The 27,867-nt window shown below is 56.6% G+C and overlaps 1 protein-coding gene across 1 annotated transcript; it reads right to left on the bottom strand.

Annotated features, from left to right (window-relative positions):
• Positions 1–408: 408 nt before the first annotated feature.
• SYNGAP1 (synaptic Ras GTPase activating protein 1) lies at positions 409–27,696 on the bottom strand. Its single transcript, XM_039241842.1, has 18 exons — positions 27,616–27,696; positions 25,357–25,462; positions 19,100–19,191; positions 18,508–18,629; positions 16,570–16,723; positions 16,256–16,354; positions 14,222–14,848; positions 13,936–14,080; positions 13,564–13,708; positions 11,826–12,062; positions 11,489–11,690; positions 11,099–11,277; positions 10,380–10,421; positions 8,925–9,999; positions 8,433–8,606; positions 6,583–6,794; positions 5,250–5,340; positions 409–1,176 (listed from the first exon to the last, which is right to left on the bottom strand). Exons 1-18 carry the CDS (start codon positions 27,631–27,633, stop codon positions 1,030–1,032), a joined length of 3,867 nt encoding a protein of 1,288 aa, XP_039097773.1. The 5' UTR covers positions 27,634–27,696; the 3' UTR covers positions 409–1,029.
• Positions 27,697–27,867: the final 171 nt, after the last annotated feature.

Here is a 27,867-nt window from a genome sequence, read left to right on the forward strand (position 1 = left end):
AGAGGGAAGCCCAGCCCTGTCCTACCTCCCCCGGGGGGGGGACAGAGTCATGGAAGGGGGCCCCCAACACCCCTCCTACAACACAGGTCCCCCCACCCTGGGGGAGAGAGACATGGCTTTTCCTAGAGTAAGTTCCCCCCTCCCCCTGGGAGTAGAGACCAAGAAGAGAGAGGGGAGGGACAAGGGGGGCTGCGTGTGTCTGGGTAGGACGGACCAACTAGTCTGTCCTCCCTAACATACACACCCTCCTAGACCCTAACCCCTCACCCTAACCTCAATTCCACCCCACCCAACACACTGGGGGAGGGGGGGGCATCAGCCCCCTCACCCCGCTCTGGGACCAGCCAAGAGCAGATCAGGTGTGGGAGGAAGGGGAGACAACTCCCATTCCCCCCTTGCCGCCCCCTCCCTGCCCCGGTGGCCCCTCCACCCCATCTGGGTTCTGGGTGGGGAGGGAGTAAATTTAAGAGTAGTAGGAGGAGAAGGAGTTTGTGCGTGCTGAGCCCCCCCAGACGCTCCTGAGAAATCAAGGGGTAATAGGGCCCCCTCACCTGGGGTCCCCTCCCCATAACAAGGGGGACAGGGGAGGCCAAAATGGGGCGGTGGAGGGGAGTTAGATTGTCAGCTCTGGTTACGGCTAAAAAATCACCCTGAAGTTGAAAGTTTGGAGGTGCCACACCCCCAGGGTGGGGGTGAGGGTCTGTCCCCCAGTGCTCAGGGGAACGATGAGGCAGAGGATGGGGATAGCACCCCGGAGTGAAGGGGTCTGTGTGGGGTAGGTGGTGTCCTCGGGCAAGGGTCCCTGGGGGTCACAGGGGGGCAGCACCCCAACAGGAAGGAAAACGGGGCAGCTAAGGGTCCCCACTCTCCCCCCTAGAAATGGTGCGGTGGGGGTGGGGGATTGGTGCCCCCCAAGGAGGCATTCAGGGAGGCAATCCTGCTGTCCCTCGGCGATATCCAGTCCTGGTGGTGGGTGCCGTTCCAGGGTGGGGTGCATGGGGAAGGAGAAGGTCTGTGATGCTGGGTGGGCTAGTGGTCTGCGGTGTTTCGGAACTCGCCGTTCTCGGTGATCTGCAGCCGGGGTGGGGGGGGCGGTGCTGGGGGGGCCAGGCCGTTCCAAGGTGGGGCCAGCGTCACACGCGGGTTTGTTGGACCCAAGGGGGGAAGCTGCCTCTCCTGCAAGACACCAAAGAGGAGAGCGCGGACTTATTGAGACGCTTCGCGGGGGCCTGGGTGTCAGCCCTCTTAGCCGTGGCCTCCCCCATAGCCAGCCCATTCTGTAAATCATGTCCCCCCCACCTTCCCCCAGGACAACCCCCCAACCCCCATCCTCCTATTTTGTTTCTCACCTGCAGTAGAAGTTACATCTTCAGGGATCAGGGAGAAGAGAATCTCACCCCAGACTCCTAATGGGCCTTCCAACCCAGGGAGTCGGACCAGGAAACCAGTTCAAAAGAAACAAGTTCCTACCTCACCCCCAACCTAACCCCTTGTATCTGCCCCTACCCAGCCTCCCTCCTCCTCTTGCAACCCCCTCCCAGCCCACCCCCAATCCGAGGTAGGAACTTTGTGTTGAGGGAACAAGGGGAGGCAGTACAGCAAAACCTCATTAATCCAGAACCCCAGGGATTTGGAATTTTTTCATAATTTGAACAAAAACTGGCTTGAGTTTTCCTTTATCTGTGAAGAAAGGGCGTGCTAAGCAAATTAATAGTGGAAACGTGTCTGTAGGAGGGTACCAGCAAACAGACTTTTGAATCCTATCTATTCATTAACGCATGCTCCCTGAGGGCCTGGAGCGGAAAAGCCTTGTTCATCAAGTTCTACTTATTGTACATAATTCTGAAGACAAGCATTTCATTAAATATTAGACACTGTCATTCAGTTTTGTCACTTGTTCAGAGTGGCCATCTTCCCAAATATGACATTCCAAATTAGAGAGGTTTAACTGTACTGGGCTGGGGCGAGGGGAGGTGGGGGGGGGGGGTCACGGAAGTGATGTGGGATGGTAAAAACATTGTAGGAGGGCTGCCTCTCTCTCGTGCTAAGGGCAGAAATGACTAGGAGCTTCTGCAGAGGCACAGCATGCCCCAATCTCTGCATCCCCAGGAAGAGAACTGCTTCATTCCGTTCCGCCCCCATGTTCCTTTCAAATCCCTCTCCCTGGGATCCCAGTTAGAGGGTGAGGGGGCATCAGACCCTCCTCCCAACCCTGGTCCTATTCTGTTGCCTCCTCCTGCTCCTGGACCAGCTCCTGGTTCCTGCCCTCAGCTCTGGCTGCCGTTCCTGTGCTAGGAGAGAAGAAGGCCACCTGTGCTACACTTCTGGTCGCTCACTTGGCTTTTTTGTTTTGTTTTGTTTTATTTATTTCTGAGAGAGAGAGAGAGGCAGCGTGAGCAGGGGAGGGTCAGAGAGAGAGGGAGATACAGAATCTGAAACAGGCTCCAGGCTCTGAGCTAGCAGTCAGCACAGAGCCCGACGCGGGGCTTGAAACCACGAACTGTGAGATCAGGACCTGAGCCAAAGCCGGACGCGTAACTGACTGAGCCACCCAGGCACCCCCAGAATTAGTTGTTAAGTCAATGGCTGAATTGCAGAGGGAACAATACCTAAAAGTGATCTACAAAGTGTCCAGGGGCGCCTGGGTGGCTCAGTTGCTTAAGCATCTGCCTCTTGATCTCTGCTCAGGTCATGATCAGTCTGTGAGACTGAGCCCCAGGTCAGACGCTGCGCTGACAGTGTAGAGCCTGCTTGGGATTCTCTCTTTCCCTCCCCCTCTGCCTCTCTCTCCTGCTCGTGTGTGCGTGTGTGCGTACGCGCGCGCTCTCTTTCAAAATAAATAAACTTAAGAAAATGTTTAAAAAAAAAAAAAAAAAGAAAGCAACCTAATTATTTCCTGGGCCACAGGGCCTTTAGCCTTGCATCCTCATTCTGTGTAACCATATCTCTATAGGATACAAAAACATTCTCAGTAGAGGCTCCCAGATTGGCTCTCCCTTCTAAATCAAAGAGCTCACCTCTCTGAAGGTCACCAAAACCCCAGCCTGAAGCAAAGCTCCCCTCTTAGCTGGCTGAGGATTTCACACACTTTCCACAAGCCAGCAAGAGAGGAAATTACGTATGGTAGGGGATCCTGAGTGTGGCAGGAGAGCAGGGGAAGGAAACCTCCGATTCCCTTCTCTCTGCCTGTCTGCTGGCAACAGAACACAGGCATGCCCCCTACACCCCCATGGACCCAAATTTAGAAAGGAGATAAATTAGGGTGCCGTTATTCATTTTACAAAAGAATTCACTGCAGGAGTCCTTTAAATGATGAGGTCCCCTGGTGACTTTTAGCATCTGTTTACAGATCACTAACTACTCTGACAGAGAGGCTGGGCAGGCAGAGAGTTAAAATTACAGTGTGAGGAACCACTGCCCACTGCAGATCAATCTCACAGAAAAGAAAGCACCTCAGAAATGGTCTCAGTGGCTGACAGGTTCCCATTTACTGGTTTTTGGGCAGGACTGTGTGTCCGGTGAGGCCACCGGGTGGCAGGAGATGGGGAGTGAGCTCCGATAAGGACAGAGAGGTTATTTAAAATGCTGTTCCCGGCATCTCTGCCTGGAAATCCACATGGCTACTGAGCCCATTATCTTATCTAGGAAGACGGCTCACCCCACTTCCAACTCCCACGCCACATGGGCCCGTCTGCATCCTAACATCTGTCAAGGCTCCTTTTTTGTTCCTCCTTGTTCCACTCACCCTGCCTACTATCCTGACATCCTGAAGAGCATCTTTTTCAGCATCCCCAAAAGTCTTCCTGAGTTAGCTACTCATTCCTAACTCTCACCCAGGGGGCCCAACAGGAGCTACAGATCTCTTCTGTTCGCAGATGTAAGGGAGGAGGAAGAGAAACAGGGGAGGGGTAGGAGGAGGGGTGGAGAGCCAAGGTTAGGGAGGGAAGGGGAAACTCCCACCTACCTGCTGCAGTCAGCACAGCCCCTCTAGCCAGGGTCCCCCCAACCCATCATCACTGCCACCCCTTAATAACCCCCACGCCCAATGTCCCAACTCCCAAGGACGCTCTGGTGAAATGGGGGGTGACAGACATACACCGGAGAGGCAGAGGGAGAGGACCGAGAGGAGGCTGGGTGGTGGGTTTTGTGGGAGATCCGGGGATGTGCTGGGCCTGTCCAGGGTAAAATGCTTGGTGCTGGCGGGGTGCCACTGAGCAGTTCTGGGAGCAGCAGGGAGTGCTCTCTTTGGGCAGTGCCTTAGGAGACGGGTCTGTGCAGGAGGTGTCAGGAGGGTAGGGTCTGTGGAGGGTCTCGGGTGTGGAGGGCAGCAGTGAGGGTGGGGAGAGGCTCCAGAGAGTCGGAGGGGAGCGGGCTTCACGACCAACCTGCAGTGGTCCGGAGTCACCTCCCCCTGTGTCCTCCGCCCGTGGTCAAAGCGGAACCAGGAGAATTACCTGATGAGGAGCTGCAGGGGGAGAGAGTGGGGTCACGGGGTCAGGAGCCTTGGCGGTAGTGGTGGGGAAGCCTGGCGGTCAGAGCAGAGGAAGGAGGAGCATGGGTGGGAAAGTGAGCAGAACTGGGGTGAGCAAGGGGTAAGGGTGCAGGAGGGAGGTCCTAAAAGCTGGCTGAGAAGAGAAGGGGAGGGAGCTGGAGAGCTACACAGGTGTGAGGACCAGAGGGAGGGGTTTTCATACTGAGGGAAGGAGAGCTTACAGGGGGAGAAAGGCCTTCGAGAGCTGAAGAGTCAGAAGAGGAAGCTATCTGGGAGCTGCCCAGGAGACGAGCAAACTGGGGAGCCGAGAGAACAGAGGTGACGGGAACCATTCAGAGCCTGGGAACGGGAGCTCACACTGCCCTGTGTAGTCTAGCAAACTGCAGCCTCTAGCGCTTCTGGCCCAAGAAGAGCTCAGAGGAAGCGGAACTCCCGACGTGGACAGGAGCAGGCACGGACAGAGCAGGGGTGCCAGGAACTGGGCGGGGCGGGGCCTGGGGGCAGAGGGACTGAGGTTCCGAGACCCAGACAGGAGCGGGAGAGATGGGGTAGGAAGGCACAGGGGCGGGGCTGACACTGCCAGGAGTGACAAAGGCACAGACGATGGGATGAAGATGGGGTCACTGGGGAGCACAAACGGAGGACAGTGGGAGACAGATGGTGATGGGGCCAGGTGGCTGGTGCAGTGAGTGCACGAAGGACAGTGGGATGGATGGGGATGGGACACGGAGAAGATAAATGACATTGTAATTTCCACCTGAGCGTCGAGCAGCCTCTTCTTGGGTTCGGGCAGCGGCTCAGGCATGGCGGGGTGGTCCCGGCGCAGCTCCTCCTCCACCAGCATCAGCCTGAAGGGACGGGCTTCAGTGGGGTTAGTGGCGGGCACGGGCTTGGCGCCTGCCGGCGGAACTCCTGATTCTGGGGAACCCCTGCAGCTCTCTGGAAAAGCCTGGGCTGCTTCTCCTCTGCCCTCGGGATCCTTCCATCGTTATGACCCAAGAGGCCCTGTAGTAACCTTCCTCTTAAGGACTCTGACACCCTGACACCCCTGGCCCTCTGTCCTCCCATTCAGGACGGTGCCTGCCCACCGCCCCTCTGAGCTGAAGGCCTGGCTTCTGCGTCTCCCATCCACGTCCCCGAACCCAGGACATCTCCAGGGCAGCCCCTGGGACACCCCTAGCTCAAGAGGGGTGTCGACCTTCATCATTCCCAGCATCTCCCTGCCTTTGATGAAGGGTCTCAAGGTGAATTCTCGTCAAGGATGTCAATTAGAGAAGGGTTTGAAAATAAGTTTCAAGCCAAGTCTTTTTCTTCTAACCAATCTTACTCAAAAATACATTCAGAGCTGACAAAAACTGAGGACTGATGGATGTGGGGGGGAGGAGGGATGGGCAGGGAGGAGGACACCTGTGGGGATGAGCACTGAGTGTTATGTGGAAACTAATTTGATAATAAACTATTTGTAAAAAAAAAAAAAAAAAATACATTCAGAGTGGATCAAAGTGGTATTGGCTCTGATCTGAGTGGGGCGTGGGGTCCCAACCAGTTCTCAGGGCAGCTGACCACCCTGCCAGGACTCCTTCTTTGGAGGCCGGGGCTTGGCAGAGCAGTAGGAAGTGTGCACACACTACAAGCAGGGTCGTTCACCTTCTAACACAACCCCTTCGCGAGGCCGGAGAGAAAGGGTTTACCTAGGACAGGGACAGGTAGGGGCTACTCTGGCTGGGGGTCTCTGCCTGGCTTTGGGGAGAACATCACAGGCTGGGTTGAGAGTAACCAATGGGAAGTTGCAGCCTAGGCTGGGGCGAGACACCTAGTAATGGACAAGCACATTTCCAAGGGCTTCGAAAGTCACTCTATCAGGAGAGAGGTCAGGGTTTGGGAGAGGGACATTTATGCACCGAGAGAGGTTTCTCCCCCACTGGGTGATGGATGAGTGGGTGGCAATCTCTGGGAGTAGGGTGGTGGGCTTTCCTCATGGGGCCCTGAGTTTGGGGCTTGAGGCTGGAGCGGGGAGCTCACTGGCTCTCTTCAGCCTCAGGTTCACCCTCAGGTTCTCCCCTGCTACCCCTCCCCAGGCCGCCCCTCACCTGCCAATGATGCTCTTGATCTGCGAATCCTTCTCCACCTGCTGCTGCCTTAGCCTCTTCTCGCTCTGCTCCAGTCTGGCCTGATACTGCATCAAGATTTTGCTGGTCTGCTCTTCCTGGGACAGCAGCCTCCGCTCATACTCTTCTAGCTTCCGGTTGGACATGTGCAGCCGCTCCTTCAGCGAGTGGATCTCTTCCTCATACTCCTTCACCTGCCCGCCGGGCAAACGACCCCGCACTGTGAGGGGTGCCTCACCCTGACCCCACCACCCAGTCTCCATCCTTGCCTCCCAAGCAGCCACTGCATGGTGAGGGACATCCCAACTGCCTTCTCCAGGCCCCTTCCCTGCCTGCTCATCATACCAGACACAGTAGCTTTTGAGAAGGCCCTTCCCTGGAGCTAAGGTTCTTTTAACATGGACCAAGGTCATATGCTCCTACACCGGGAAGCAAAGACCTGCCCTCACATGTAAATCTGGACACACGAGGACCCACACAGGAACCCACACAGACTCACGGACACACCTTGAGGGACCATACACAGAAATTAAAAGAATAAGGTGACTCTTCGACCCAAGCAGGGCACATTAGGGAGACCCAGAAAGAAAAGACCTAGGATAAGGAGAGGCTATGTGGGGTCAGGGGTCTGGGTTTCAAACAAGTCCAGGATGAGCATCTAGGGATGCCTCACTGTTGATAATGATCCTGGAATTCTGGGGCTGGAAGGGCACATAAGAGTCATTTTATCTGCCCTGTTGGCTCCAGAGGCTAGAGCTATACTATCCGATACAGTCAGTAGCCACTAGCCCCACGTGGCTACTTAAAATTTAAATAAAACTAAAAATTCAGTTCCTCAATTGCATCAGCGACATGTGGCCAGGACACTGGACACTGGACAGTGCAAATCACAGAACACTTCCCATTACTGCAGAAAGTTCTACTGGATGGTACTAGCCTAGAGCTTTCATCAACAAAAATATCTCATCCAAGCCACAGAACAGGAAAAATGACTTAGGAGAATATTTTCTCATTCTCCAGAGAAAATACATACATAACCAACCCCATTCTAGACGCAAAGGAGAGATGTTCTATATTACCCAAGGTTGCTACCTTGGGGCATTAGGGCTTTATTCTCTCATGGAACTTGCTACACCAAATCCATCTAGATCAGTCCCAACGTTTTCTTATGCTCAAAGAACACATCCTCCAAGAAACCTCTCTCTGCTCCCCCAAGTTGGAGTCAGACATTCTTCACATGAACCTAATCCTACAGCTACCCTCTTCTTCAGAGCCCTGGAGCAACAGCTTCCCCAAGAAAATTTCTGCTAACTTATCTGTGTGTGTCCCTGAGCTCCTGCTGTCCTTTGCTTTGGGCATCACCAGCTCAGAGTCTGGATGGTCTTTCCACATATATACCACTTCCCAACACCGACTCTGTCACCTATGCCTACAGGACGACCGGGTAAGCTGGACACCATTTGTAGTACAACTGCAACCACCGTGACCCCTGCCCAATTTATCAGCTCACACTGCTGGCAAAGCCACCTCCCCTTTCCTGAGTAGTCACAGGAGCCAGGGCTTATGTTCTCCCTGGGGAAGAACATAGAAATAAGCCTTAACATAGAAGCCTTCTCCCCAGTCTACGATGTGTGTACGCCACGAAATAAAGGTGGAAGTTGGCTTTCCAAGAGACTGTAGACAGCCTCCCCTGATAGACCGAAAGCTTCCCAAGGAAGGGGATCAGGTCTTTGTCTCTTCTTTCCACCATAATTACTTGACCCTGGGTGCTTCCCTGGGAGGCGTCTAGCAGCTGCCCCTGTGGTAACGGGAAGATCAGGGGCTTAGCGTACCCTGTCCAGCCGGCTCTCATCCATCGACTTAGAGTACTCCTTGAGCTTGTACTCTTCTCGCTCGATGTGGGCACTCTCAATGTCAGCTGACAGGTGAGGCATGTTGGAGACCCAGGCCACCGTCCGCTCGGAGGCCGGCATTGTGGGGTTCAGCGTGGATGGCGCCTGAGAATGCTGGGATGGGGCAAGGTGGGGGTGAATAGAGAGGAAAGGTGGGAGAAGGCAGGGTGCATTTAGAAGGAGGCAGCGCTGCCAAAGGAGACGACCGTCCCAACCTTGTTCCCCTGCTCTAGTGTTGATCTCCTTGAATCCACAGTGCCTAGAACAGGACATAACTCATAGCAGGGACTCTACATACACTTGTTTAATGAATGAAAGGGGGTGAGAAAATTGTAACTTCAGACCACAGACTCTATTCTGCCCCCGCCTTCCCACCCTGTCTCCTTCTTCCCTCCCCGCCCCTCACCCACTTGGCCTTCCTCCCTCACGTACCTGCTTGGTGATGGAGGGCTTGAGCCCCCCACCCCCTCCGCCACCGCTGCCCCCGCTGCCCCCAATGCTGCCCTCTTTGCTGAGGCTTTGTTGCCGTGGACGGGCAGGGCCGTAACTCGGCTCCGGTGACTGCAACAGATTGCCACTGGATGGCCGGGGTTTCTGGGCAGCGCTGACCGTCAACTGCTGAGACTTGCCCCTCTGCAATGGAGGCGGCTGGCCCCCGCCACCCCCGCCACTGCCCCCACCACCGCTCCCACCTCCGGGCCCTGAGGGGGCAGGCCTCTGGGGACCAATAGTGATCTGGGGAGGGGACAGCATGTGCTGCAGGTTGTCCTGGAGTGAGAGCTGCCGACGGGTGAAGTCGGTGCCAGAGGGTCCAAACTCATCACTGTAGCTGTGGCTGTGAAGGATGGAAGCAGCAGGGGGCTTGGGGACCCCTGAAGAGAGGTCCTCGCTCTTGCTATAGCCATGGAACGGGGCAAAGGTGTCCCCGGGGGGCTCTCCACCTCGGTGGTGGTGATGGTGGTGATGGTGGTGATGGGAGGAAGGAGGGCCGTGGCCACCACCCCCTCCGTGGCCCCCTGGGGGGCCTGGCCCATCAGCGGCCATGTGGAAGAGAGGGTTCTGGAAGGAGAGGGGGATACGCAGTTGCTGGGCAGGGACACCGTCCGTGGTGACACCCATCTGGCTGAGGCGCATGCCAGCCGCTGTAATGGACGAACCACTCCCCTGGGAGAGGCGTCCAGCGGGCGCAGGCCGCAGCCCCAAGGCCGCTGTCAGGGACGCCTGGCTCGAGTGCAGCAGGTCCCCAACGGCCGCCAGGTTGGACACACTGCTGCTGTTGAGGCGGCCGCCAGGCCCGTCGCCCTGCAAATCCAGCATGGAGACACTCTTGTTGACACTCAGCATCTTCTGCTCTGGCTCTGTGATGTCCGAGCTGCTCGTGCAGTATGCCGGTGAGGAACGGGCCAGCGGTGGACGGCTTACATAGAACAGGTCTTTCCCCCCACCGGGGGGCGGTGGGGGGGGCTTCTCCTTGGTTGGGGAAGGGAGGCGAGCCATGTCCATAGAGCTGCGGGAAGGGAGAGGGGCACACGAGCAGGAGGTAAGGCCGACACCACTGGCAACTGAGCCTGCTGTGGTCTGGCACAGGCCTTGGGGTGAGAAGTGGGACCCACAGGGAAGGGCGGAGAGCTGAGGGGGCAGCTCTGGGAGGGAGGATGGGAAGGGATACATGGGAAAAAGGAAAGGAAAAGGCCCCTCCGTGGAGGAAGTGAGGCCTAGAGGAGGGGAGATGGGGGCACCAAGAGCAGGGATGAGGGGCAGGTCCCGGCAGATATGGAGGAGATGAGGGTGCACGGAGGAGAAGAGGGGAGGAGGAAGGTGAAGGCCACTGGAGGGGGAGTGGGGAGCAGACAGGAGAGGAGGGCGGGGGAGGGGAGAGCCCCTCACCTGTTGAGGCCTCGAGCCATGAAGGACTGAAGGTCGATGGAGCTGGAGAGAGATGGGAAGAGGGGCGAGCACAGACAGAGAGAAGGAGAGAGGTGGGCAGAAGGCGTGGACGCATGGAAGGAGAGGCGGGAATGGTGGAATGGGCATGGCATCATGGAGGGAGACCGGGGCGGAGGAAGAAGCAGGGCGGTCATCAGGAGCAGCCACTGAGGCCGCCACACTGGAATGGACTGCCGGGGCTCGGGAGGCCCTGCTAGGGTCCGCGTCTTACTCCTACGGCCTGGGTCGTGACTGAGGTCTGCAGACTTCTGGTGGGGGGCTGGGGTAGTGCTTATTTACCAACCAGCACAGAGACAACTGAAGGGTTTGACACGACAGGGCGGATCTAACACGGCTGGCCGAACCTCAGCTCTGGGACAGGCGTGGGCAGGCAGAGGGACAAGGCAAAGCAGAGCTCCCAGCAGGACCCCCAGGCTGACAGCAAGCTGGAGCTGGAGGAGCCCGCACTCTTCCTGAGGCTCAGATATTCTGGCTCCCTCTGGTCTTAAAGGGCTCTCAGCCTAACCACTGACTACACCTGTCTCCTTACCGTTTTCTGTGAGAGCCTGCCTCTTTTTCCCTTTAAGCCCCAGAGAGATGCACAGGGGCCCAGTGACGTGTATCCGGAACAGAAAAGTAGGGGCTCCTAGGGCACCGGGGTGGGGGTCCCAGGTGCTCACCTGTTGAGGTCCCGCATCATGTAGCCCTGCATCTCGGCCGACGGGCCTCGCAGCACCACAGGCTGAGGCCGGGGCCGCTCACTCTGACGGCTTGGCTGCCTTTGGATGTTGGGGTTCCTCAGAGCTGTGCTGATGTCATTGAGGAGCCGGGGCAGTGGGCCCAGCTTCAGGAGGGCTTCCTGGAAGGGTGAGGCTGTTACCTGGGGGCTAAGCGCCCAGCTCTAAGAGGGCCTCAGAGGGTGCAGGTGGAGGGTAGCTGAGCTGGGGGAGGGGTGCTAGAGACAAGTCTGGGGACAGTAAAGAGAGAAAAATCTGTGCAGGGGGGTCGTCTCTCAGGCCACAGGAGCCTCTGGAGACATCTGGGGATGCGGCAGAGGGGCATTTGCTGACCTTACTGAGCTGGGGCAGCACCTCCCAGAGCAGGGCATGCAGTGTGGAGAGCTCTCGGCCCAAGTCGATGTAACCCTCAAAGCTACTGCTGTTGGTCAGCGTGTCCAGGTTGGAGATCTCATACAGGAACTGCTGCATGGAACCCCACTCCAGCTCCAGAAACTCATTCATGAATCCCAGAAAGTCCTCCTTTGAGGTAAACCTGGCCAAGGCATCCAGAAGGTGGAGGTCACACACACAGGCCTCACGCCCACCCGTCCCAGGGTCTCTGGGGACTCAGGAGACCCTTCCTGCCCACCCCCAGCCCCACCCTACCCCTGCCTGAGGCTTCCCTCACTTGGAAAAGTTGGCCAGGTTCTGGATGACCTTGGCAATGAGGGTTAGGGTTCGTGAGGTCTGCTCATCTGGGTACTCCTGCATGAGCCCAAAGAGACTGGGCGACATGATGGCTGGGCAGAGGAAGCGCAAGAAAAGCGAGGCGCTGATCAGCCTGTCAGCGATGTCCTCCCGGCCCCGCTCTGCGCAGCGCAGTCGCCAAGAAGCAAACACCTCCTTCAGCTCCCTCGGGAACACGCTGAGGGGAAGGGGTGGGGAGACAAAGAGAGAGAGAAAGAAAGAGAGAGACCGGGACTGAGCCCCAGAGACCCTCAGCTTCCAGGGAACATGCTGAGGGGGGTGGTAGGAGGTGAGGGTGTGGAAACAGAGTGGGGGAGAGACAGGGAGGGAGGGACTGCAGGAGGAAGACGGGAGGCTGCTGGAAGAAGAGGGCTATGGCAGAGGAAACAGACAGATTAGGGAAAGAGAAATGGAGGGGGAGAGAAGGTGAGGGGAGAGAGACATGCGGGAGAGAGACGGAGGGCGTATGAGAGAGACAAGGAGAGGAGTAGAAGAAAAACAGACACCAGGGAGAGACAGAGATGGGAGAGAGATGGAGGGTCACTTGAGGTACAGGGAGCTCGGACCCCCCAACTCTTCTGGATTCCAGGGAAATGGGGATGGAGGTGCCCCTACGTGACCCCCATTCCCTGCAATGGCTCAGCTCACTCCCCACCTCCCCGTTCCACTTCAGTGTCCCATTGACACCTTAAACTCCGACTTGTGTAGTCTTGTGTAGTGTAAAGCAGAGCTCACCATCGCCCCCACACCTCCAACTAGCTCCTCCTCCCGACTTCCCCAGTTCTGTCAATAAGACCACAGGTCTCAAACACCAGCCCCGTGGTGGCCTCGAGTCATCCTTGACTCCCCACAGACAAGCTTCCTTTTTGCAATCAGTTGAAGACTCCAGCTGATCCTTTCCTCAGAGAGTCCTTCACAGCAGCCCCTCTCTCCCTTTCCTGTCATCATCCTGACCCATTAACAACCACCCTAACTAGCCGGACTCCGCTGTCCCTACCCTAGTCACTCTCTGCATCCCACTCCACTCAAGGACTCATCTTCTCGATCATGATCCTTCTTGGCACTAGCACCACTAATGGCACCCCATGACCCACCAATGAACTCAAACTCTTAGCCTGGCAGCTGAGGACTTCCAGATTCTAACTCCAACTCCCATATCCAGACCTCTTCTTCCATTCTCCATTATGAGCCACGTGCTCCATTACACCTGACCTAACTGCTAGCCTCCGAAAGCTCCCGGGCCCTCACCTTCACACATGTGCCCTTCCTACAGCATTCTCCCAGAACGTCTTCCTTGCCCATCAAATCCACATGCCAGAACCTAACCCAGTCTTCAAAGCCCAGCCCCAGGGTGGAGTGTGGGGGCACGACTTTCGACTTTCGTGAAGCCTTCTCAGCTTATCTCAGTCAAATCTCCACTGTCTCTGACCTTATGTTGCCTGTGGAGAGGGAACCTTCCTCGGCACTTAACACACACTACAACTGGCCTGTAGCTTTCTGTGAATCTAATGTCCTTCTAAGGGCAGGGGCCAGGCCTCATTCTTCTCTGTCTGCCTTATAGCCCCCAGCACACCAATTTGCCCATAACCAGTATCAGTCCTCTTTGCGGATGGACAGATGGATGAACAGATGAACACACGACCCCGGCCCCAGCCCCCACCCAGCGTTCCCAGTCTCACCAGTGGGAGTTGACCACCTTGCACAGGGCCAACTCACAGCACATCCGCAGGTTGGCCTGGTGCTCTGCCAGGCTGGACGCCGTGCACTTGATGGGGTCCACCTCACAGTTCTCCTCGGACTCATACAGAGCACGGATGAATTCCCCTGGGGTGGGGGCACAACAGAGGGTAGTCATACTTGCCAAGGGCAGGGATGGGGGCTGCCTGGGTTGGGGAATCTCAGAACCCCATGGTTGGAGGCTGGAGTCCGGGGACTCTAGGCTTGGAAGCATTCAAGCTGAGGAAGGGTGACCTGGGATCTGGAGTAGCCAGGTTTAGGGCTGGGACGCACATCTGGTGGGTTTGGGAGGAAGACCTGAGGGTGGGCCGTACCAATGGCATCCTTGAGGTATTTCTGACCAATCAGTCTCATGTACTCTTCTATGGCTTTAGTGGCGAGCGTGTTCTCGCGGAAAATGAGGTGCTCCCGTTCCATGAACCGGTCTACCTCAGACATGGCCATGTCTGAAAGGAAGTCCTGAGACCCGGGAAAATCCAAGGGTCAGCCTCCGTACAGCCCAAGCTCATTCTGAAGATATTAGTGCCCTGTCCTTACTATCCCCCCTCCCAAGCAAGTGCCCATTCCCAGGTTACCTATTCCTGAGGGCACAGGACTCACCTTGGCCTTGCCCGTACTCTGCAGAATGTGGACCAGTGCACTTGCAACCTCCTCCTTGCCCTTGACATTCAGGGCAGGCTCCAATACGGCACACAGCATCCGGTAGTGGTTGGTGACATACTCTGCAAACTCCTTATACAGCTCCATGGGCAGGATACTCATCGTCTGGTAACGTGCCTTCAGCCGCACGGCTGGGCAGCCTCCTTTGCCCTTGCCCCCTGAGCCGCTCCCTGAGCCCCCGCCCCCTCCTGAGCCCCCCATGCCCCCGGAGCCCCCGCTGCCTGTTGGCAGGGTTACGGGGTACCACTGCTCTGTGAAGTGGCGTCCAGCTAGGGTGGCCACAGGCACAGTCACCAGGCCAACATAGCCCGCCTTGTCCTTCTTGCGCTTTTTGTCTGAGTCACGGTACAGATGTAGCCGCAGGGCGCGGACAGCCGGGAGATTGTTAAACTCAAAGTGCTCGCCCCAGAAGACGGTGTCCCCTGAGGCCGACCGGGGCTTGGAGGTGGTGCGTGCATACAGCATGTCGTCCAGGCAGAGCTCGCAGTAGTACCGCTTCTTGGGGGGCAGCTCCCGAGCCTCTATGATCCACAGCTTCAGCACATTGTCCACCCGGCGGCTGTTGTCCTGGTGGGGTGGGGTGGGTGCGGTAGATAAAGGGGAAGGGAGAGAGAGACAGAGACACCAAAAGGGAAGAGATGGTGAGAAAGTGAGACAGGGTCTCTGAGATGGTTGAAGAGTGTCTCCCCTCCAAAATTCATGTCCACTTGAAACCTATGAACGTGACCTTCATTGGGAAAAGGGTCCTGAGAGACACACTCGTATTAAGATGTGTTCATCCTAGTTTAGAGTGGGCCCTAAATCCAATGCCCCATATCTGTGTGGAGAGAGATTTAGAGACCAGAGACACATGGAGGCAGAAATTGGAGAGATGCGGCTATTAAGTCATGGAATACCAAAGATTGTTGGCAACCCCGGGAGCTCTCAAAAGGCAAGAAAGAAAAAAAGAAAACAAAAGCAAAAACAAAAAGTAGGGAAGGATTCTCCCTTAGAGCTTCAGAGGAAGCAAGGCCTGCCAACACCTTGATTTTGAACTTTCAGTCTTCTAATCTGTTAAAGAATAAAGTTCTTTTGTTTTAAGTGACCTAATTGGTGGTGATTGGTTATAGCAGCGCTAGAACACTAATGCAGATGGTAGCTCGCACATCAGACAACAGAATCAGCATTGGGAAAAATTTCAGAAGCTGCAATAATAAACCAAAAATAATAAGGTGGAATTTGAAGGGAAAAACTGGGGAGTCCTCCAAAGACAATCGAAAGTTGATTGCAAAAACAAACAAAAAAAAGCGAGTTGCATAAGTACAGGATGGGGGAGGCTATATGTAGCATGAAAGGGCCCGGAGAACACATGGGGCTACAAGGTCATGGTGAAGCTCAGGGGGTGCTGCAATGAGAAGCAAGCATGGAGTTTGGACGGGTTAGACCATATCCAGCACGCAGGGTCTAATCAGGACAATGAAAAACAAGGGCTCCCCCAGAGGCAGGTCAACAGGACTGTGGGCTCACTGGAAACTGGGATTGGAGAACAGCTGAGGGAACTGGGAGCATGTCTCCTTGGGAAGAACAGGCTGTAGAATTTCTGAGCCAGAGAGACTTTAGGGATCATCTAATCCCCATCTAAACCCCATTCCCACCAGCTCTATGGAGAGGAAACCAAGGCCTAGAGACGTGGCTGTGCAGGAATGCTACCAGCAGGGGCTAGGTGACCACTGTCAGCATGTTGCTGGGGTGTTGCTGTCCACAGGGAAGACGAATCGGCTCTGTAAGTCTGTGACTTCCATGGTAGGGAAACAGACCCCGAGGTAGAAAGAATGGTAAAAGAAATGGGGGACTCAGAAAAAAAGTGGGGATCACCTCCTGCTCATCCAGATCCCCTCCTCTCCAAGCCTCCCTTTCCTTTAGAGCCCCCCAGCTTCCCCTGTGGCTTGACCTTTGCCTTGCTCATGCTGTCTGTGTCTCCTTTACTCCCGATACCTTGTTGGGTTTTACTGCCCTTTGTAGGTTCTCGATCCATTTGTCCCTTTCGGCGGCAGAACGACAAGCAAAACATTTTGTTCCCGAAGATGTTGTTACCTAGGGAGGGGTGGGGGGTTGAGATGGGGCTCCAGAGGGAAGGTGACTCCTAAGCCTGGAGACTCTATCAGTGTCTTCCTCCCTGGCCTGCCCGCCTTTCTCTCAACCCCAGAGGTTTCCATTTCCTTACCATCCCCACCTGTGCCACCTTCTCCAGGCCTCCGTGCCCTCACCCTCCATCACTCCTGCCCTCCTCAGTCCACGAGATCCAGTACCTCAAAACAGAACTCCTGGCCCAGGATGGAGCTATGCACTGGCTTGATAATGGAATCTTCATCCAAGTTGAGCTCCAAGGCCTCAGCCGCACTGCTAGGGCTCAGCAAAGATTCGTGCGAGTGTGACTCCTTGAAGCTCTGCATCAGCCGGGCCCTGGAAGGGAAGGGTCAGATGACAGGGTCAGGGCTCCCCTCTTCTTACACACCCAGGGGCCAGCTCTAGGGTGGGGACCTGGGGAAAGAGTCCCCTGAGCCCTCTTCTCACACAGACACAGACAAAAGACATGAGGAAAGTGAGAGAAGCCAGGACCCTTTAAGAAGCCCCTATCCCCTAATTCACACTTAAGGGGCTGTGAGGACTGGGGACACCTGGAAATATCTCAACCCAGAAACAGACCATGGCAGAAAGGGAAAAAACAAAACAAAGAGAACAGGTGGACGTGGGGCACTTCTAGGTGACCACCCCCCCAAATCAGAGCCTCAATATTAGGGGGAAAAAAGTGGAAGTAAAGAACCAGAAATACAAAAAAAAAAAAAAGTTTATTTGGGCCTGGCACACAGCTAGTACCTAAAACCATGTAATGATTCAAAGAATGAATGAATGAAAGAAGGGGACAAGTTTTAGCAAAATCAGAGGAAGGAGGGAGGGAAAATCACAAGCAACAGGAGAAAGCTGTGGGCAGAGAAGTGAGAAGGAAGAGATTGAAAATGGGGCCTGGGGAAGAGGAGGAGGCAGGGCAGGAGGGAGAAGGGGGAGGCAAAGCCACGTGCAGAAAGAGAGAGGATGGGAGAAGATGAGGAGCAGCTGGAAAGATGGGCGTGGGAACAGAGATGGGGGACAAGCAGGGACCACACCACGGAGCAGAAGGTAAGGGGGGCTGAGGGAATGGAGGACGGGGCACACGATACAGAGGGCTGGGCTAGCGAGCGGCTGGGAGACGGCTAGGGGAGGAAGAGTGGAGAGCAGTAGGAAAGCGGGAGGGAGAGCTCTCGGGTGTGGGAGCCTCCATGAGGCTATTTATAGCAGCCCCGTCATCTTGGGCTCCTTTGCCGTCAGCGCGACGCTCCCCCGGCCCCCCCCCCGCCCCCGCGGCCAGGAATACCATGCCCTCACCCCCCGCCAGGCCCAAATCCAGCTCTGGTGACACAGGAGGGGGGTAGGGGAAGGTGTGACTCACCTATCCCAACCTCCCCACCTGCCCAATCCTGGGGGCGGCCAGACATGGGGGAAAGGAGGGACAGGGTTCTCCCCGGAGAGAGACTGAGTGAGGGGGAAATCCAAAGAGGGACCCCAAGAGGCAAACAACAGAAGCAAATATCAGATCTCCTGCAACCCCAATCTCAGGGACAGCGCCCTCTGGACTTCTCTGAGGGGTTTCTTCCTCACACTTCAGTCCATGATTAACCCTACGGCTTCCCCTCCCAGTTCTGTCAACCTGTATACCTGGTCAGCCTCCCCTTTCTGTCAGGCTCTACGCTGCCCTTCCCTCATCCATCAGTATCTGCCAGCCCCACTCCAACTGCTGCCATTGCCCTACACTCTTCTCCTACATCACACCGCGCCCTCTCCTACCAACCCAATGCCCCTTCCCAGGGTCCCTTAGTGTTTCCCTGGCTCGCAGGCTCCATTGCTCCTTCTCTGTCCTGTACAGCTCCTTCACTCCTGGGTTGGAGCCCATCCTTCTGTTGCCCAGAAGAGGCCCTCCTTGGCCTCACCTTCATTCCCTTCCTGCCTCTCTGCTCGTCCTCTCCCTGCACGCTGCCCCTCTCCTGCCGCTTCCTCTTGTCCATTCTGTCCCTTGTCCCATAGCATCCCTGAACCAATCCACCAATCCGAGGCCTTCATTCTCTGCACCTAGATAACCTTCTTCCTTGCCATCTCACCCAAGAGTCCCCTATGCTGCATCCAACTCATCCCGCCCGCTCCAGCCCCTGTACCGGTCATGGTCAGCACTTCGGAAGCGAGGCAGGATCTGGCGAAAGCTGCTGGTCCGGTCAAGTTTGGGTTGTGACTTCGTGCGTTTGATGGAGCTTTTTAGCCTCCGGCTCAGGAAGCCTTGCTGGGGTGGGGGGGAAATGGGGATAGGGGTGGATTGGGGCAGGGTCAGTTCTACCTACTCACCCCTCAGCTGGAAGAGTCCCTGGATGAAAGTGGGATGGGGGAAAAGGGAAGTCTCTAGAAGTGAGGAAATGGAGATAGGAGCCCTGCTACCAATTTTTCTTCCCTTGCTCCCAACGGGTGCAAACACACACGCGCACGCACACACGCACACGCGCGCGCACACACACACACACACACACACACACACCAGCTTGGAGAAGGTAGGAGGGCTGGTCTGAGAAGCAAGGGGACAGAGCCAAGGAGGGGGAAACCAAAGAGGTGGGGAGAGGCGCGCGCTTGAGTGAGAGTGCGCGCGCTTTCTCTCTCTCTCTCCCCCTCCTGCCCCCTTTCTCAGAATCCTGAGGCTCCAGCTGGGGCTAGAGGGGAGGGGGCCCAGCTGAGCCACATCTGGCTGGTGCCTTCACTCACCGAGGGCCGGAAGGGCGCAGCGGGGGCGGCCTCCATGCTGTACTGCTTCCCCCCTGGGACGCTCTTCCTCCTCGAGCGACCCAAGTGGTATTCTGGAAGGGGATAAAGAGCCAGAAGGGAAGTTGGGAGGGGTCGTTGTTAGCCCAGGTTTCCAACTCTGGCCCCAGCCCATTCACCCACCTCCCTCTGCCCCTCAGCTCCAGCCTCACCTACCCCCCGGAAAGCAGCAGGAAGAGCAGCGGCGGCTGAGAGGCTGGCGGCGGGAAGGAGGGGGTAAAGAACCCGAGCCGGAGCCCCCCGAGGGGGATGGGGTGGGAGGCCTTAGGCCCATGACTGGGACTGGCAGTCAGCAGAAGGGCATGGCTGAGAGGGTCAATAAAACCCCAGTGATAAAAGGACACCAAAGATCCACGGAAGCTAGGTCCTTGGTGCCCACCCCCCCAGGAAGGGGCTAGCTGGGGGGGGAGTTGGGTTAAAGGTCATTGCCCATACGCAGGCTTTCCTCTCCCCTCAGCTGGGCACATCTTCCACCTGCCCCCCTCTCCTGGGACCCCTGTCTGTCTGGACAGCCAGGGCTGCCTCCCATGACCCCCTCCCTGGTCTGGAGGGGGAAGTCTTAGAAGGGACCTGTGAGGAGTGGCAGAGGAAGCAGCCTGGGGCCAGAAAATTCAAGGAAGGGGCAGATGGGAGGGGGAGGGGAGAAGGGCCGGTTCCACGTGCACTGCAGTGGCAGGGACTCGGAAGGGAAGGGGGGTGGGGAAGAGGAAAAGAGAAGAATGCAGGGGAGTGGGCAGGGAGTGGGGAGGATGAGCAGTGGAGGTTCAGGGGACTCCCATATGAGGGCAAGGTAAGGAGGAGGAGGGGAAGAGAATGCGGATGAAGCTCGGACCGCCAAGAGTCTGGAGGGGTGGCAGCTCGGAGGAGGGAAGCTGGGGCTCTGCTGCCAGGGAATTTAGAGGGGCCAAGGGGCTAGAGGAGAATGAAAGTGGGGGATGCCAAGCTCCGGCTCCAGCTCCAGAATGGCTGCCCAGGCCTGGGCTCCCCCCTCAGCCCCACAGTCACCACTGCAGCCAATGGGGGGGCAGGTGCTGCATCAGGGGCGGGGCTATCATCTCCACGGCAACAAGAAGCTACAGGCTGGGGGGGGGGGGACGAGAGACCGGAAGAGCTGCCTGTTAACCCTCTGGGCTCCAGAACAAGGGAGGGCCACAACTACATTTTCACTGTCTGCTTCCAGAACTGCAAATCACCAGCAATTTGCCCTAGAATCAGTCTCCAGTTTCCCTTTGCCCCTAAAGCGCAGGTGTTAGAAGGTCTGCCCACAAAAATGTGGACCCCATGACACCCTTGTCAGACCCTTGGGAACATGTGTGTAGAGCACGGAAACATACACTGAGCTGCGGGGGTACGTGTATATAACCACAATACAAAAAATAGGGATCTAGGTGCTTATGAGACATACAGACAACTGTGAGCACAGGGGTGCCACGGATCCACGTTCTGAGACCCTGAGACCCACATACCCCATGGGATACATGCTTAAGACATATGTGAACACTGCAACAGAGGAGTACACATTTGGACCCAAACACCCACATGAGAGCTGCTGGTGTGGACCTGAGGCCCCAGTCCCTTGGGCAATCATGTGGGCAGCACATTACAGAATTAGACATTTAACCCTAACACATGGGCGTGCACACACACACACAGGGGAAGTCAGTTTAACCTCTAAGACACATGCTTGAGTATATGCTCCCAACCACAGCAAGGTATGCTGGTACCCCAAAAGCAAAATCATCCTTCATTCGCATGGGAAGTATGACCACATCCACTCCACCTCAGGACAACCCCTTCTTCTCCCTCAGCCCTTCCCTGACTCCAACACAGGCTCACAATAAGAAAAAAACAAGAAGCAAATGCGTAATTACTCTTCTGAGGACACACTCAACAATGCATCTAAGGGTATCTTTTTGCTAGTCTCTGAATTTCTCAGGTATGGCTGCCTCCCTTCCATTTCAAGGAACCAAACTCAGCCACTACTTTCATATGCAAGCTCCTCTAATGAAGCACAAAGACTAACTTTAAATCCACCAAAATTTTGCTTTGGAACTAAAGAATTGACAGAAAAGGAATAAATTTGCTAATTGGTTCACTTGGTTCTTGGAAGTAATAGAACCTTATGCATATTATCAGGAGCTAAGATCCATGAACTCACACGTAAGTCACAGGTACGCGTAAGCCACGTACACATATGCTCAGAGACTGTCACTGCCGCAAAAAAAAGAAAAACACAAAGAAAAAGGAAACAAAGTGACAGAAACACAGGACATTCTGTTACTAATGCTGCATGCAATGACACGTACAGGAAACACAGCACATAACCCGTGTACACACACAGAGCAAACCTGGTAAGTGTACACTGCGATCCTGGGTCTCCATGTCCCATCCCTGCACGATGTATACACGCATGCACGCACATAACTGCCACCTACACACACCCGTAACACAGGCATTGTGCACACACCCACACATGTACACACCCTGTGTACACACACAATTGCACTCTCACACACACACAGCAAGGGCTTGGACTCCCGCCTCTCCCACCTCTCTAATCTTGCCATCACCCACAGACTCTCCCCTTGCCCTCCAATCCCCCGAATCCCTAACCTTCCCTTTGGCCTTTCTTTCCTGTCCTACCCAGCTTGGCAGCTCTTGAGGGGAAGCCAAGGAGAAAGGTTCCCAGAGCAGGATAAGGAACAGAGCTGGACAGAGCAGAGAAATGGGGGGCAAAACTGTGCAGGAGACAGGAAGCTCTAATGACAGTACCTGCAATGACAGGCCTCACCGTGAGCCAGCTTCTATGCCTGAGTGGCCATCCCTCATCCAACCAAGCCCGATCCTATAAAGCCTACATGAACGGGTGCCCTCTCTCATCTTGCCCCTTTCTTCTCTCAGGAGACAGCTTTACTGAAAGGCTTCTCTCCTCTCCCCGCTCCTCCTTCCCAGCTCCCAAGACCCCTTCTCCCTCCATCTCCCTCCAGTTCCCCATCTTAAGCTCCCTTATCCTCTTCTCCTCAATCCGGCTCAAATATCTCCCACATTCCCATTCTCCAGCTATTCCTTCCCTCTTCGCCAAGCTTCTCTCATTCCTCTTCACCTCCTTTCTCCTCACTTCTCCACTTTCTCCCCACTCCTTTCGTTTTCACCTTTTCCGTCCCCACTCCCAGACACACCAGGGGCTCACGCCTGCCTAGCCCAAAGGTGTTTCATACATAGTAGGATGCCAAGAAGCCCACTCACACACACTCACTCCCTTCCCCCACTTGCACACCACCCACATCCAGACACACCCTGGACACCCGTGCTGGGATTGACACAGATACCCAGGCCAATGATGGAACACATGCAAAGACACACACCTGCCACCAGGGACAGGGAAAATCCTGCTCATGCAGCCACACATCCGTACACACAGGAGACTGGAAGTGAGCCCCAGCCAGAGAGAGACATGCATGTTCAGGGTCAGAGGTGACATGTACCAGTATGACCAGTAGCCTCCTAGGCAGAAACCGAACAGAAGCACGATGAGACAGGACAAGCTTTCACACGGCTGGCTACACATGTGTGCAAGAGGAACTGGGCCCCGGGTACACATGGCATCGACACACAGGGAACACGAGCATGGACACGAACACATTCACGGACACGCGGGCTGCCGTGTCCACCAAGGGGCTCCGAGATCACCCCACACCGGCCTCCCCCGCGTGCCCGCGACCCTGGCCCCCCGAGGCCGGTCCCCGACCCCCCCACCTCCGCTGCCCCCCTCCAGTTACCATAACTCCCCCCACTCGGAAGATGCAGCGAGAACATGCGGAGGGAGCAGCTGCCGCCGCCGCCGCCGCCGCGGCTTCCCCACCCCCCTCCCGCGCCCACGCACACGCGCGCCCCCGCCCCCACGCGCGCTCTTCGTCCGCCCGGCCCCGCCCTTACCTCGCACCGCCCCCTGGGGGGGGTCGGGGGGTGTCCCCGGTGGGGGAGGGGCCCCGCCCCTGCGCGGGGGAGGGGCGGGGTGCGGCGGGAGAGGGGGCGGCGCGGCCCGGCTCGCGCCGCCCGGCGCGTTGGGGGCGGCGGCGGGGCCCGGGACGGCCGGGACGGCCGCGCGGTGACGGCCGCGGGAACGGCTCCCTCCGCCGCCGCTCCCGCCGCTGCCGCCGTTGCCCGGGCCCCGCCGCCGTTGCTAGGCGACCGCTGCTGCCGTGGCCGCCTCTGTCACGAGCCCCGTCGCCCGGAGACAGCGCGAGAGAGACGGGGGAGGGGGGCGAGGGGACCCCCAAAACCAACCGGGCCTCCCACCATCCCTTCCCGAGCAGGACCCCCCCACCAAAATCGCGGAAGGAACGAGGGGCGCCGGCTCCACCCAGCAGAGGAGGAGCCCTGGATTCCAATGCCCCTCAAAGGTCCGGCGACCTCTCCTGGGCTCCAGCGTCCACAGCTTCAGTACACTCCTTCGCGGACCCAGGCCCCCAACCCCCTAAAGATCCTTATGTCCCCTGCATATCCTCCATGCCCTTTACACATTCCATGTCCTCCTGAAAACCCCAAACGTTCATTCACCAGCTACCAACTCTTTCACTAAACCCTCCCCCCAACTATATGTACCGCAGGACCCTCTCCCAACCACTATCGAACCCCCAACACAACTTCCAAGTACCATCCCCAACTCCAAACACACACAGGTGCCCCCACCCAAAACACACAGGAGAGACCCACACCAGAGACCCCAGACCCTAAGGACTCAGGATAAGGAGAAAGATGGGGATTCTGTGGGCAGAGATTATCAAACACCTGACATATGATAAACATGCTCCATGAGCATGTGACCATTCTGGCCTAGACATACAGGTATGCACATTTGCACACACAAATCTTTCCCACACGTGGACATGACTCACACACACACACACACACACAGATGTGACAGACATCACACATATTCTCTGTACACACCACCACCACCACCACCACCTGGCTTTGCCTAACAGAAATGTGCTATCCACACACCCCCATGGTCAGAGGTTTCCATGACAATGACACACATCCCTGCCCACCCACTCACCCAGGGTCCCAAAGCTGGCCCCCAAGGGCAGTGAGACCTAGGCCTATCAGAAGAAGGCTAAAAGGATGCCAAAGGTTGGAGACAGGCCACTCAATCTCTTTGAGGAAGAGAAACTGGGAGTCTGGATCCCTGAGGAGAGGGGTTGCTGGTGGAAGAAAGAGGTCACCAGGGGTGTGGGGAGAATGGAGGAACTGGATCCCTAGGTCCTGGAAGAGGAATGCAGTGGTAGAGGGCAGTGAAATGGGGGTTTCTGGGGGCTGAGGGCGTCTCTCTGCACCTTGGCTGCAGATCTCTGTTCTCTGCCTTCATCTACCCTCACTGTTCCCATGGAAACCTTTTAAGCGAACTTCTCAGGAAGACAAAAATCTTTTTTTAAATGACTAAAGAGGGGGGTGGAGGGGGGCAGAAAGAGGGAGGGAGGGGAAGAGACAGATGGAGAGAGGGAGAGAGTTGGAGAGACAGACTGAGCAGATAGCTCTACAGACAGACAGAAAGGAGATGATGGGGGTCTGATGAAGTTCCACCGGGAGCAGAGGGGAGCGACAGAGGAATCAAGAGGGGTGGAGAAAATATGAGAAATCAGGGAGGGAAGAGAAAGGGGGTGACAGAATTGCAGAAAATAGCAGCAGTTGAAGAGAAAAAGGGGTGGGGGGCAAGAAAAGAGGAAGGGCCCAGAGGCCAGAAGGTCTGAAAGAGGAGGCAGGACCGTGGGGGTGGGGCAGAGGTCTGGGGGGGAGGGCAGGAACTAGGTCATTCTCTCCACGATCCCAGACCAAGGGCTGGGAGGGGCAGGGGCAGGAACGCTCGGACAGGAAGCTAAAGATCTAAGGAGACTATTTTTACAAGCACCAGGAAAACAGGCAAACTTCGCAGCTGGAGAGAAAAAAGGGAGCGAAACAGAGCAAAGACCACTGGGGCCTCTCACCCACAGCCCCAGTCCCGCTCAGATCCCAGAGGAGGGCGCCTTCTCCTTCCAGGCTCCCACTCGCAGGATGAGGACTTTGTCTCCTCCTCCTCCTCCTCCCACCCCCTGACAGCTCCCTCATTTCCCGGACTCCCCCCTCCCCGGCAGCCCGGTCCACCTTCAGCCCTCTCCCCGCGACTGTCCGGGGCACGAGAGCCTGCTCGGCCGCCGTACCATGCTCGCCGTGGGGCCGCCCCTCCACCGGCACGGAGACCGTGCGTCTCAGCAGTTTGTTGCGACTGGACTCGCTCCTCCGGTCCCGGATCAGAAGGGGGTGTATCTAGGGGATGCGGGGGTGTGTCAGACCTCACTGGCCCAGGCCGTCCCTCCTCTTGCCCCTTCCCCTCTCCCCCCCCGCCCCCCCCCCACCGAGGAAGGATGAACCTCTCTCTCCATCGGGCCTGCCCACCTTCAGCCCCTGCTCCAGCACACTCTTGAAGTGTCTCGGGATGAGTCGATTGCTCTTTCCCCTCTCTCTCCAGGTATCTCTCCCTCCTTCCCTCCCGCCCCATCCTCCTCTTCCTTCCCTCCATCGCTTTTGAAACACCCTCCCAAAGTCTACTCAGCTCTTCTCGAAACCCCGCAGGAGTCTGCTACTCTCCAAATCCCCTTTCCCCTTGACCTTCAATTCCTCCATTCTCCCCGCTTTCCTCCCAACCTCCCACCTCCCTCACCACCTTCCCTCCCTCCGTGCCTGTCACGGGGGTAGCAGAAGCTGCATTTATAATCAGGATCTACAGCTTGTCTCCCTCCCACGGCCGGGCTTTCGGCCAGACTGGGACCCAACCTCCCCACACCCCCCAGAGGGCCTGGTCACCCCCCCCCACACCCTTCATCTCCTTCCCTCGCCCCCCACTCAACCTCTCTCACTTCCTTCTTCTCTTGAGCCATTCCTTCTCCCTGAGCCTCAACCCCAGCTCCAATCCTCCCCTCTCCTGCACCCCTACAAGAACCACCCCACCCTGCTGGTCCCTAGCCCCAGCTCCACAGCCCATCTGCTTCCAGCACCTGTGGCCCTGCACACTGCTCACCTACCCGTCCCTGCTCTGGCCACTTGCGGTGCTGCTCAGCTTGCTGGCCACCGGTCCGCCCCACCGCCTGTGCCCACCTCTACCCTTCCTTCGTTACCCCACCCATTGCTCTTGCTCTTCATCCTCCCAAGAGCCCCGCTCTCATTCGTTCCTGTTTCCCCAGTTCATTCTGCAGACCACAACCTTTGGTCAAGACCTGCCACTCCTAGTGAATCATTCAAATGCCCCCCAATGCCTAAAATTTGGGACTCCCAAACCACCTCCTCCTTTAAAGTTACCACATCCTCCTCTAGACTGGACTTCACTCTGTGACCTGGAAACTCAAGCTGGTCATCTCTCCACACTCTTCACTTGCCCCTCAGGTCCCTCCGGACCCTGGTTAACCCCGAGTCTGATTCTAGCCTTGCCCCACCACACCCTCGCCAACAGCACCGGGAGCACATCTCTCACCACCAATCTGGTTTCACAGGCTACCTATCACTCTCTAAAGCTGCTCTCCCAAATCACCCCCACTCCCTGAATCACACCTCTGGGCAGCCACCTCTCATATCTGCATCCCCTGTTTCCTCTGATGGGTCCCCACTGCTGCCCCAGTGCCTGTTGGGAACCCATACTCCCCTGGCTCTAAAGGCCCTGGATGCCCCCCTGCCCCCCCACCCCCGTTTCCCACACTCTGGCTAGTCCCTGCCCCTCTCCCACTCCTACTCCTTTAGAAAATGTCCCCTCCTCCTAGTTCCCCTCCTCCCCCTGGTACCTTCTCCCTTATATTCTTTCCTGATTGGTGTCCCTGGTGAAAGCTCTCCAGTCTCTCAAAACCCTGATCTCAGGCACCTTCCCAGTCTTCACCGCCATCCACACCAAGATCCACTGACTTATGTCATCTCTCCCAGTGCCTCCCAGGCCCCCCTCCCCAGTTTCCCTCAATTCCTTCTCTCCACATGATAGGGGCATGGTGGTGATTGATGGGTCTTGCTGAGGTAGGGGTGGGGGAGAAGAGGAGAGGGTTCTCAAGGATCACTTGGAGGTGATCCCTCCAAAGCAATATCCATTTTGCCACCCCTTCTCCAAACCCTTCAGTTTCCCTTTCCCATCCTAACCTATCCCACAATATGGGCAGGGTGACAACAGAGGCCAACCCCAAATCTTCAGAACCACATCTCCTTCCCAACCCTGCACATGGCCCCGAAAGATCCCCTGGCCAAGGGGAGAGAAGGCCTGTACATTTGCACATGCCAATCCAAATCTCAGTGGCCATCCTCCTCCAACCATGTGCAAAGGTTTCTCTCTTTTTTGCTTTCTCTGTGCCTGTCATCCCTTCACTAATGAGGATCCTCCTCACCATTCTCTCCACATTCTCCCATGCTACCCAGAGGTCCTTTCCCAACCTTCCCACACTGCTCACCTCATCCTCATCCAGCATGAGAAGCTGGTTCCCCGAGATGATGCAGAACCGTGGGTTCCAACCAGGACGATCATATGGGGAATGAACGTATTGGGTTCGGTGCATAGGGGGTCCCCGTACATCTGGGGGACAGAGACACACAGAAACAGTAAGGGAGGCTCTCTGCATTTAGGAGACAAAGGCCCAAAATGGCAAGAATAGAGTCCACAAAGTGGGAGAATGACACCCCACCTGCCTTAAGATCACAGATAG

The sequence above is a fragment of the Hyaena hyaena genome, unplaced genomic scaffold (genome assembly GCF_003009895.1).
Source record: "Hyaena hyaena isolate Hyena2069 unplaced genomic scaffold, ASM300989v1 scaffold_202, whole genome shotgun sequence".
In the NCBI taxonomy this organism is placed as follows: domain Eukaryota; kingdom Metazoa; phylum Chordata; class Mammalia; order Carnivora; family Hyaenidae; genus Hyaena; species Hyaena hyaena.

Excerpts from the sequence above, each read along its gene's own strand:
- SYNGAP1 (XM_039241842.1), bottom strand. Across the intron at positions 14,849-16,255 it reads GGGCAGTAAAACCCAACAAG|GACAACAGCCGCCGGGTGGA; the intron begins GTATCGGGAGTA and ends CCACCCCACCAG. Across the intron at positions 12,063-13,563 it reads AAGGTGGTCAACTCCCACTG|CGTGTTCCCGAGGGAGCTGA; the intron begins GTGAGACTGGGA and ends CCTTCCCCTCAG.